Genomic DNA, 12,507 nt, shown 5'->3' with positions numbered 1-12,507 from the left:
TTTCCCCTTTAGCTAGTTCTTTATCCACCTTACAATTCTTCTACTAATCCCCATCTTCTTTAATGTAACTAATAATTTTCCGCACAGCAAAGTTTCTAATAATTCACTGAAGTCCAAGTATATTAGATCTACTGTATTTCCCTTATCTAAAAAAAGGAATTATTTTCTCAATGAAGAAAATCAGGTTAGCCTGGCATGATGCATCTTTGGTAAACCCATGTTCTGTGAAACCTCTCCAATTTATCAACATCCTTCTTGAACTGTGGACACCAGAACTGGACATAGTATTACAGCAGTGCTTGCACCAGTGCCAGACAGAGAGGTAAAATAACCTCTCTACTCCTAATCATGATTCCCCTGTTTATGCATCCAAGGATTGCATTCTCGTTTTTGGCCACAGCACTGCACTGAGAGCTCATGTTCAATTGATTATCTAACTGGACCCCCAAATCTTTTTCAGAGTCACTGCTTCTAAGTGACTTAAAGTGACTAGTAATGACCATTCTTTTCCTATTTCCTTATCCATTTCTGTAAAGACCTGATATTCAGCAGGTATACTTGATGTGTCCAACTATTTCTATTTGGGTTTGCTTACATGGGGAAATTGATCTGAATGGCTATTGCGGAATAAGCTTATTCCACAATAGCTATTCCGTTCAATTTCCCCACTTTTTCCAGTCACTCTTCCTGAAGTCTGTCTAGCCCAAATTCTCATGATTCTCTTAGAGAAAATGTTCCCCATAATATAAATCCCAGGTACAGCCTTTACTACTATCAGATCATGACCTTGAATTTCCCCTAAATGTTGTAGCATGAACCTTTTAAATACCTATACCCTGTATTCAAGTCTTTCCCATAACTCTTAGGCTAAACATATTCACTTCTTGAAATTCCTCCTCATAAAAAAACGTTGTGATCCCCACATAAGACTTGAGCAGTGGCGGATTACCACACAAGCCACAGGGGCCATGCCCAAGGGCCCCAGCTAATTTGGGGCTCCTGGCAAAAATCTCCCTTCATCTCAGCCCCAGAGCTGGAGGAGCTCTCGGGGTGACAGAGCTTCCCAGGTTTGGGGCCTCAGTGGGGGATGGTGTGCACTGGAAAGGAGAGAGTGGCGGGGCAGAAGCGGAATGGGTTGGGGCCATGGGCAGGGCCTCAGGCAGAGGGAGTGGAATGGGGTGGGGCCACAAGTGGACGGAGTGGGGCCAAGGGTGGAATGGGGGTGGGGCCACAGAAGAAGGAGAAGAATGGGGTGGGGCCATGGGTAGGGCCACACGTGGAAGGGCTGGGATGGGGCCACGGTTCTAGTGCCAGCCCTGCCCCCCCCGCTCTGGCCCAGGGTCCCAGGAGACCTTAATCCATCTCTAGACTTGAGACACCTTCATGGTGGTACATTATCTTAGAACAAATGACACAGCTCAGCCACAATGACATTTGTTGCTTATCAGTTTGTTGATTGCTAAATGATTACCTGAAGCTATGAAGTGTGACAGAAGGTCTGGGGTCTGCCACTAATCTACATTCCATGGCAAGGGAAAATTGCTTAGGTGGTTAAAAAGCAAAGAAGTCTGGATAAGCTGGATACAGCCGGACAAAATGATTTGTAAAAGGCTGTGCTTGAGTTCAATAGTTAGGCATTTGAAAGGCAGCTATTATCTCCTGGAAGGTGGGAAAGCAAGTGCTTGCCAACCCTACTGTATGTGTATTTATCTTAAGAAAAGTGTTTTGGGAAAATAGGGTTAGAGCCGGGGTGGGGTGGGCGAGGTTTATAAAGGATCTAGGGTGAAGAAATGGGAAACAGCTATCGCTCTGGACACAGGAGCATGAGACTGATACATTGAACAGCAGAGGTCAGAGAAGGGGGTTGCTCTTTAGACATGTAGTGAGTCGGTGGGGCTCCTCTCCTGCCCAGAAGAGGGAGCACCCTTGCAGGCACCCGAGTGGGCGGAGCCACCGCCGCCTGTTCCCGCCCCCCGGAAGTCAAAGGGCGGGACAGGAAGTATAAAGGCCGGCCGCCGGAGCTCAGTCAGGCCCCGGCCACCGCAGGGAGCAGACGTGCGGCAGGGAGCTCCCAGCCGGGGTACCTCTGAGGCCCAAGGCCGTTGCCCCAGCTGGCCGGAGTTGCCCCGAGCCCACTACGAGGAGGAGCCGCCGGAGCCAGTCTGCTCCCGTCGTTGGGAGGAGCCCTTGGAACTCCCCCACACCCAACCCGAAGGCGAGGCCGCACCAGAACCCCTCCGCCCCTGCTGTTACCCGGAGGAGCCGCCCGAGTGCAATTGGCCGGATTTCCCCACGGAGCTGCCGGACCTGCCACCAAGCCCTGGCCGAGAGGAGCCCATGCTGGTGGACTGGACCGGGCCCGGTGCCACGGATGAGGTAGGCCCTGAGGGGGATCCTGGAAGTAGCCCGGGGGTAGCCGACCCTGGTCAGGCTGCACACGCATGTGAGCCAATGTCAGTGTGTTTCGGTCAGGATACCCCACTGAGCGGCAGTAACCGCTGCTAGGGTCCCGGGCTGGAATGCAGTGGAGTGGGTGGGCCTGCGTTCCCCCCTGCCACCCCCGCTCACGGGTGGCAGGCTTCCCCCTCACCCAACGCTCTGGTGTCGCCAGGGCTTACCCCAAGTGAGTGTTGCTCAGCCCCTGCACAAGGGGGCCTGAGCTCCCTAACTGTGTATCCGCTCAGCCCCTGCATCCAAGGGCCTGAGCTGTGACTGTGTGTGCCCCGCCCTGATCCAGGGCCTGGGCCTTCCCTACCTGATTGTTTGCTCAGCCCCCGCAACAAAGGGCCTGGGCTCCTGAACTGCTTGCCTGCCCAGCCCCTGCACCAGAGGGCCTGGGCTCCTTAACTGTTGGTTGCTCAGCCCCTGCACCAGAGGGCCTGAGTCCTGAACTAACTGGTTGTTTGTTCCACCAGTAGTGAGTCGGTGTGGCTCCCCTCCTGCCCAGGAGGGTCGAGCCCCGGCACGAACCGTTTACAAGACATGTAAGAGCATTCTTTCTTCTCTAGCTAAGCTAGGGGAAAAAACCTCTCTGGGCTCAGGCTGAGTATCCAAATGAGGTATGTTATGCAAACCATTTATTTTAATTCTCTTTATTTGTAATAAATCCTGTTTTAAGGCAGCTACTCATAGACTCAGACTTTAAGGCCAGAAGGGACCATCATGATCATCTAGTCTAACCTGCACTGCAAAGGCCACAGAACCTCACCCACCCTCTCCTGTAATAGACCAATAATATCTGGCTGAGTTATTGAAGTGCTCAAATAATGATTTAAAGACTTCAAGTTACAGAGAATCCACCATTTACACTAGTTTAAACCTGCAAGTGACCTGTCCCCATGCTGCAGAGTAAGGCGAAAAACCTCCGTGTCTCTGCCAATCTGACCTGGTAAAAAATTCCTTCCCAACCCCAAATATAGTGATCAGTTGGACCCTGAGCATTTGAGCAGCACCCAAAAGCCACACACCAGGAAAGAACAGGAGTACTTGTGGCACCTTAGAGACTAACAAATTTATTTGAGCATAAGCTTTCATGGGCTACAGAATGGAACATATAGTAAGGAGATAGATATACACATATAGAGAACATGAAAAGGTGGAAGTAGCCATACCAACTGTAAGAAGCTAATTAATTAAGATGAGCTATTATCAGCAGGAGAAAAAAAAACTTTTGTAGTGATAATCAAGATGGCCCATTTTAGACAGTTGACAAGAAGGTGTGGGGATACTTAACATGGGGAAATAGATTCAATCTGTAGCCCATGAAAGCTTATGCTCAAATAAATTTGTAAGTCTCTCAGGTGCCACAAGTACTCCTGTTCTTTTTGCGGATACAGACTAACACGGCTGCTACTCTGACACCAGGAAAGAATTCTCTGTAGTAACTCAGAGCCCTTTCCATTTAGTATCCCATCACTGGCTACTGGGGATATTTGCTACTAGCAGTCCCAAATTGGCTATATATCATTTGTAGTGGGGTGGTCACCCGCTCCAGCCCTGGAAGGGTTAAAGCCAGCCCTGGGAGAAGGCTGAGGCTGTGAAGGAAAGCCTGGGCTGATTGGGGAAGGCAGTAGCAGCTGGGGCCACGCCCCAATCGGGCCCAGCTGGTCCTTATAAGAGGCTGCGAGCCAGAAGCCCAAACAGTCTCTCTCTGCCTTCAGAGAGAGAGAGGGGCCTGGCTGCTGGGAAGCTCAGGGTGCCTAAAGTGAGGCAGGGCTGGGGGAAGGCTAGAGGAGCTGGGGAGCTCCAGCCTGGAAACCCCCAAGGCTGCAGGCCTAGTATAAGGCCGAATAGGTATTGGTGTTGCAGGGGGCAGCCCAAGGGCAGAAGAAGGCAGCAGGCCCAAACCCTCCTTGCCAGTGAGGAGTGGCTTATACTGCAGTCTGCCCCACGGAATGGGGGCTAGTTGGTGACTGGCAGTAGCCTACAACTGAGGTGAGGTGGGGATAGGGGGTGGGGGTTCCCTGGGGAGGGGAGACCCTGAGATTGAGGGGTGTACGGCCAGGGGGCAGCACCCAGTGAAAGGGTCAACCAGAGTCCGGGGGGCTACACGGGGGCCAAGCGGCAGCGGGACACCGGCCTGCAGAGGGTGCTCCAAGGCATGCAGAGCTAATGCCTGGAAGAGACCAGCAGGAGGTGCCGCAAGGGTAAGTCCCGCATTCCACCACCATTGCCCTGCTTAGATAAGAGTTGTTTTATTGTTGAGAGCAGTGTTTTGTCCTGGGATTAACTCCTGAGAGAGAGGATTTGGGTGGGGAGATGGTATTCCCAGACTCGTGGTCTAGGATCTAACAGTTTTCCAGGAGTCCAATCCCCACCATCTCAATCAAGGCATGGACAGAAGCAATTTCTTGCAGCAAGATGTACTATCCAGGGCTGTGATGGATGCACACAAAGAGAGATGCTTAATGTACCAAAGAGGTGGTGTGTCAACAGAGACATGGGTGACATGAAGTGAAAGCTTTTTGGTGCATTTTTATTGCTGGACTTCTGGGAGAGATTTGCGGGACAAGTGCCATGTTAAACTTATTAGAGAGACAAGGTGAGTGAGGTAATATCTTTTACTTGACCTCCCCCACCTTGTCTCTCTAATATCCTGGAACCAACATGGCTACAATTACATTGAGTACAATAATGCCTCCTCATCTTTTGCAAAATAAGCATCCATGTTGCACAATGATTGTTTGTTCATTACCTGAAGGCTCCACTGTAGCTATAATAACGTTCCTGGGTACTTGCATAGCATTTATTGTTTCCACTATTATCGCCAATGCAAAGCTCACAGAGTTTTGATGGGTAATTGTCCATCTTGGCTGCAGGCACACAGCTAGCGGAGAAAAAGTCACTCACAGCTGGAAAGAGAGAGATCATAGAATATCAGGGTTGGAAGGGACCTCAGGAGATCATCTGGTCCTGCTTTGAGCAGGGGGTTGGACTAATCTCCAACTAAATCATCCCAGCCAAGGCTTTGTCATACCTGACCTTAAAAAGCATGGAGAAGTGAGTGTCAGCCATTCACAAAACACCTAGATTACAATATCATTTAATTACATGACAATGCAGGTTTCACTAAAAAGCCAGCAACATGCACATTATATTAGGTTTACTGGAAATGACTAATTATATCTTTCAAAACATCTTCAAAATGCAGTCTAGATTGTTAGTTGGCAAGATAGGCCAAAGGACAGATTGGGTCAGATTCTCCAAGAGCACATGTTAGGCTTATAGTTGGTTAACAGGGGTACAAACTGCTTTGATTACAATAGGTACTTCAGCTGCATTTCTGAAAGTTGGTTTAAGATTTTGCATGTCCAGTTTGTTAAAACATGCAAATCAATTAATTCAGTGCAAAAATGTGCTCTCTGTGTAGAAAATACACTTGCACATTTAAAGAAGGCTACCTACAATACCAGGCCTGCCCACTTCTTTGTTCATTCATTTGCACACACATTATTGATTTTAAAATGCAACTGCAGGGGTAAAACTCTACTTCGAGAACTACTCATTCTAGGCCGAAAGCCTGCAGACCTTGTTTAATCTTTACTCCAATAAGGTCTTGATGAAATAGAAAGTTTTCAGGATTTGGCCCATGCACAATCTGTACACCCAATTAAGCCATAACTTTTCAAATATTTAGCCCAGAAGTCTGTTCTTGCAGATCAGTGCACATAGGTTGGAAAATACACCAGAACTGTGAGCCAAATTCTCCACCAACTTCCAGTAAATCCTGTCTGATCATATTGTCTTCAGTGGGGTTGCACAGAATTTGGCTCCATGTTTCTTCTTCATTCGGGACGTCCATAAAAAGTATAACAAAGAGCCTAATCCTGCAAGCCTTACTTACACAAGCAGCCCCATTGACAGCAATTATCCCCAGAGGTGCACACTGAGGTGGAGTACAAGCAGTGCTGTAGCCACGGAGATACAGCGCTGTACTTGCCTTGCCAGTGTGGATGGAGAGTGAGTTACAGTGCTGTGGGTGGCTTTATTGCACTGTAACTCTCAAGTGTAGCCAAGACCTTAGATATAGAGCGTTTATGACACTGTGTAACCCACACACACCTCCTGACACTGTATAACCCACACCCTTTCAGATCATTGATAGTGAAAGCATGGGAAGTGTTCCGTTTCACTAATGCCAAAGCATAGTACATGTTGCTGTTGTCGTCAGCTTGTTGGGAAGAAAAAAAGAATTATGCCTTTTCCTGGGTGTCCTTATTGTTTTGTGAAAACCCATTTAGTGGTACTAAGACCACTTAGAGAGGGAGATTAATGAGTCTGTTCTACACAGGGCCGGCTCTGGCTTTTTTGCCGCCCAAGGCAAAAAAGCCTCCGGCTGCCCCCCCCCGCGGCCAGAGCGCCGGGGGCAGGGCGGCGAGCCCCGGCTGGGGCTCGGCTCTCCCCTCGGCGGCTAGAGCGCAGGGCTAGAGCGGCGGCCGGGGGGAGGGCGCGGGGGGGAGGGCAGCCAGAGCGCCGGGTGGAGGGTGGCAAGCCCGGCTGTGGCCCCGCTCTCCCCGGCGGCCGGAGCGCCGCGCCACCCCCCTCCAGGTGCCGCCCCAAGCACCAGCTTGGGTGCTTGGTGCCTGGAGCCGGCCCTGGTTCTACAGCCTTAGCTAACAGCTATATGGCATTTAGCTCATGCAGGAGAGGCTCATGCACTAAGGTCCAGAGGCCCCAGGTTCAATCCCACCTGCTGATGACTGAGGTCTGTCAGTGTTACAACTGCTTCTGTAAGGACTGCTTGCAGGCGAGGAGGGGCTGAAGGACTGGACCCATATTGTTTTGTGGTGAGTTAACCATAAGATGAAATGGGGGGAAAAAAGGGGGTTTTCTATTCTACAAGAGGAATTTCTCAATGTGATGCACAGAGGTTTACATGCATCACTCCCATGAGCCTTCCCAGGCATAACAGACCTAATCCTCAGGCATCAAGATAAGCATTTAATACCAATATGAAACACACTAGTATAACACAGAGCTACGAAACTTCTCTTGGGACTTTTCTTCCCTGAATAAAAAAGGCACAACCAAACTGTCACTGCATCTTCTGATGTGTGGAACCCTTACCTTGAGGAATATTGCAGTCCATGGGCCTAATAAAGCCCCTTTTAATTAGAACACCAATAGGGATGTTCCATCCAGCCATTCTCCCATATCCTGTGTGGCAGGACTTTTTCCCTTTCAGATCATTGATGGTGAAAGCATTGGAATTGTTCCGTTTCACTAATGCCACAGCATAGTACATGTTGCTGTTGTCATCAGCTTGTTGGGAAGAAAAAAAGAATTATGCCTTTTCCTGAGTGTTCTTATTGTTTCATGAAAACCTGATTCATATGGCAGATCAATTATATCTCATTTGCTGCTAAATTCCTAACTCATCCTAGATGAAGGAGACTGCACCAACAATTCCAGGTTATGAAACATGGAATGTCATTTTTCCTCCTTTCATTATAAATGTAATTCTTAATTAGCTGTTTTACACTAACAATCTGACATTCATGTGGAGCCTTTCCTTTATATAGATGCCTTTACTGCTGCCTTAATATAGAGATGGGTCTGAATTGCTTTTTCAAATGCCACGAAAATATTTCTGTAAATTTTAGTTTTTAGGAATTACCCCCCACCTTTTCCCCCACTTTAATTTTGCAAAATCCTCCATTTGGGTCCTAAGCTATGTGATGAAGCTGCTTTAAAAAGCACATTGCTTATATGTTAACTTTTACAGATTTGGAGGAAAAGCTCTAAACATTTTGCAGCTTTCTATAGGCTCACAGTGATGACAAATAACACCACTAGTCAGCCTTCCATCACTCTACTTTTGAAAAATATCAGTGAGGGGAAGAATTTGATCTCAGCTAGAACTTAAAATGTAAATTTCTGTATCTTCTTCTGTGAATGTTCTTTCATTTATCCCCTGGGTGAAAAATGATTTTTGACACAGACAACAAAAGCTATGAACTAACACCACAAAATTCCAGAAACCTTCACATCTTTGCAGAACTGGTGAAAAGACAAAAAATCACTAGTAACATTTTGGATAAACAATGTTACTCAGCCCTTTATTCACAACTCATTGCTAGAGCACAAAATATTTGTTGTGTGTGGGTGAACAGAAAGGGCAGTAAGACATGCATGAGGTCAGATCATCAAAGAATAAACACATAGAGCAGCCAGGGTCTGCCACTGACTTGTTCTGAGGCCTCCCCTATCTGTGCCTCACTTTCCCTATTTGTAAAATTAGGATAATGATATTTACCCTCCTTTTTAAAGTGCTCTGACATGTATTGATGAAAAATGCTACATAAATACTAAGTATGATTATTGTGCAGCCCAAGTAATAAGCAGCCAAAGTCCATTGACTTCTAAGGAGACGTGCACACACTTAAGCAGCGGTGAATGTGGCTATGTAAAATATGCCATTGACAAATGCAAAGTTCTAAATGTGGGAGAGACTAATTGGAACTATTCAGACACCATACTGGGGGTGTCAGCTAAGGAAAAGAACATGGGAATCATTGTAGACAGCTCACTGAAGACCTCTGGTCAATGTACAGCTGCGGTTAAAAAAACTAACAAATTAGGAATGGAATAGAGAATAATATGGAAAATATTATAATGCCATTATATAAATCAATGGACTGCCTCCACTAGAATACTGTGCACAGTAATGGCCACCCCATCTCAAAATGGCTATTGCAGAAATATATGGGAGTGGGGTGTGTCAAAAATGGGTGACAAGAATGTTTGGGGCCTGGACAGACTTTCATATGAAAAGAGACTGAAAAGGCAGGAATTGCTTAATAGATTATAAGGCCAGAAAAGGACCGTTGTGATCATCTAGTCTGACGACCTGTATATCACAGGCTGAATAAGACTTCCTGAATTAATTCCTGGTTGAACTAGAGCATATCACTTAGAAAAACATCCAATCTTGATTTAAAAATTGCCAGTGATGAAGACTCCACCACGACCCTTGGTAAGTTGTTCAAATGGTTAATTATCCTTTCTGTTAAAAAGTTGTAACTTATTTCCAGTCTGAATTTGTCTAGCTTCATCTTCCAGTCATTGTATGTTGACTGGAGAGGCATTGATAGTGGGGCTCCTGGTGGGGGTTGAGCATGCACCATTTTTTTCCCGTGGAGCCCTGAAGCACCCCGGAGTCAGCACCTATGTAACTTCCTTACATAGAATCATAGAATATCAGGGTTGGAAGGGACCTCAGGAGGTCATCTAGTCCAACCCCCTGCTCAAAGCAGGACCAATTCTCAACTAAATCATCCCAGCCAGGGCTTTGTCAAGCCTGACCATAAAAACCTCTAAGGAAGGAGATTCCACCACCTCCCTAGGTAACCCATTCCAGTGCTTCACCACCCTCCTAGTGAAAAAGTTTTTCCTAATATCCAACCTAAACCTCCCCCACTGCAACTTGAAACCATTACTTCTTGTTCTGTCATCTGCTACCACTGAGAACAGTCTAGATCCATCCTCTTTGGAACCCCCTTTCAGGTAGTTGAAAGCAGCTATCAAATCCCCCCTCATTCTTCTCTTCTGCAGACTAAACAATCCCAGTTCCCTCAGCCTCACCTCATAAGTTATGTGCTCCAGCCCCCTAATCATTTTTGTTGCCCTCCGCTGGACTCTTTACAATTTTTCCACCTCCTTCTTGTAGTGTGGGGCCCAAAACTGGACACAGTACTCCAGATGAGGCCTCACCAATGTCGAATAGAGGGGAATGATCACATCCCTCGATCTGCTGACAATGCCCCTACTTATACAACCCAAAATGCCGTTAGCCTTCTTGGCAACAAGGGCACACTGTTGACTCATCCAGCTTCTCGTCCACTGTAACCCCTACGTCCTTTTCTGCAGAACTGCTTCCTAGTCATTCAGTCCCTAGTCTGTAACAGTGAATGGGATTCTTCCTTCCTAAGTGCAGGACTCTGCACTTGTCCCTGTTGAACCTCATCAGATTTCTTTTGGCCTAATCCTCTAATTTGTCTAGGTCCCTCTGTATCCTATCCCTACCCTCCAGCGTATCTACCACTCCTCCCAGGTTAGTGTCATCTGCAAACTTGCTGAGAGTGCAGTCCACGCCATTCTCCAGATAATTAATGAAGATATTGAACAAAACCGGCCCCAGGACCGACCCTTGGGGCACTCTGCTTGAAACCGGCTGCCAACTAGACATGGAGCCATTGATCACTACCCATTGAGCCTGACAATCTAGCCAGCTTTCTATCCACCTTATAGTCCATTCATTCAGACCATACTTCTTTAACTTGTTGGCAAGAATACTGTGGGAGACTATATCAAAAGCTTTGCTAAAGTCAAGGAATAACACATCCACTGCTTTCCCCTCATCCACAGACCCAGTTATCTCCTCATAGAAGGCAATTAGGTTAGTCAGGCATGACTTGCCCTTGGTGAATCCATGCTGACTGTTCCTGATCACTTTCTTCTCCTCTAAGTGCTTCAGAATTGATTCCTTGAGGACCTGCTCCATGATTTTTCCAGGGACTGAGGTGAGGCTGACTGGCCTGTAGTTCCCCGGATCCTCCTTCTTCCCTTTTTTAAAGATGGGAACTACATTAGCCTTTTTCCAGTCATCCGGGACCTCCCCTGATCGCCATAAGTTTTCAAAGATATTGGCCAATGGCTCTGCAATCACATCCGCCAACTCCTTTAGCACCTTCGGATGCAGCGCATCCGGCCCCATGGACTTGTGCTCGTCCAGTTTTTCTAAATAGTCCCGAACCACTTCTTTCTCCACAGAGGGCTAGTCACCTCCTCCCCATACTGTGCTGCCCAGTGCAGCAGTCTAGGAGCTGACCTTGTTCATGAAGACAGAGGCAAAAAAACCATTGAGTACATTAGCTTTTCCCACATCCTCTGTCACTAGGTTGCCTCCCTCATTCAGTAAGGGGCCCACACTTTCCTTGACTTTCTTCTTGTTGCTAACATACCTGAAGAAACCCTTCTTGTTACTTTTAACATCCCTTGCTAGCTGCAACTCCAAGTGTGATTTGGCCTTCCTGATTTCACTCCTGCATGCCTGAGCTATATTTTTATACTCCCTGGTCATTTGTCCAATCTTCCACTTCTTGTAAGCTTAAATATATGGAGATAGGTATATCTCATAGAGCTGGAAGGGACCTCAAAAGGTCATTGAGTCCAGCCCCCTGCCTTCACTAGCAGGACCAAGTACTGATTTTTGCCCCAGATCCCTAAGTGGCCCCCTCAAGGATTGAACTCACAACCCTGTGTTTAGCAGGCCAATGCTCAAACCACTGGGCTATCCCTCCCATCTACCTGAATCACAGAATCCTAGGACTAGAAGGGACCTGGAGAGCTCATCTAGTCCAGTCCCTGTACTCATGGCAGGATTAAGTATTATCTAGACCATCCCTGACAGGTGTTTGTCTAACCTGCTCTTAAAAAGCTCCAGTGATGGAGTTTCCCCAACCTCCCTAGGCAACTTATTCCAGTGCTTAACTATGCTGACAGTTAGGAAGTTTTTCCTAATGTCCAACATAAACCACCCTTGCTGCAATTTAAGCCCATTGCTTCTTGTCCTATCCTTAGAAGTTAGCAGAATTTTTTTTCTCCCTCCTCCTTGTAACAACTTTTTATGTTCTTGAAAATTGTTATCATGGCCCCTCTGTCTTCTCTTCTTCACACTAAACAAACCCAATTTTTTCAATCTTCCCTCACTGGTCAGGTTTTCTAGACCTTCAATCATTTTTATTACTCTATTCTGAACTTTCTCCAATTTGTCCACATATTTCCTGAAATGTGACACCCAGAACTGGACAAAATACTCCAGTTGAGGCCTAATCAGTGTGGAGTAGAACAGAAGAATTACTTCTCTTGTCTTGCTTATAACACTCCTGCTAATACATCCCAGAATGATGTTTGCTTTTTTTTGTGTGTGCAAGTGTTACACTGTTGACTCATATTTAGCTTGTGATCCGCTATGACCCTTGCTAGGCAGTCAATTCCTAATTTTAC

At 46.9% G+C, this 12,507-nt stretch overlaps 1 protein-coding gene across 2 annotated transcripts in view; it reads right to left on the bottom strand.

Annotated features, from left to right (window-relative positions):
* The window catches only part of MELTF (melanotransferrin), an 82,205-nt gene that overhangs the window by 23,128 nt on the left and 46,570 nt on the right, over positions 1-12,507 (bottom strand). For both annotated transcript variants that reach the window (XM_026650162.2, XM_024212998.3), the window contains exons 11-12: positions 7,567-7,761; positions 5,195-5,351 (exon numbers count right to left, since the gene is read on the bottom strand). In XM_026650162.2, coding sequence (XP_026505947.1) covers positions 5,195-5,351; positions 7,567-7,761 — 352 coding nt within the window. The remainder of the gene's footprint in view (positions 1-5,194; positions 5,352-7,566; positions 7,762-12,507) is intronic.

This window comes from Terrapene carolina, unplaced genomic scaffold (genome assembly GCF_002925995.2).
Source record: "Terrapene carolina triunguis isolate 2854851 unplaced genomic scaffold, T_m_triunguis-2.0 Scaffold88, whole genome shotgun sequence".
NCBI classification, from domain to species: Eukaryota; Metazoa; Chordata; order Testudines; family Emydidae; genus Terrapene; species Terrapene triunguis.
Note: the sequence above shows the minus strand (reverse complement) of the source record. Positions and strands in the feature narration are given on the sequence as shown.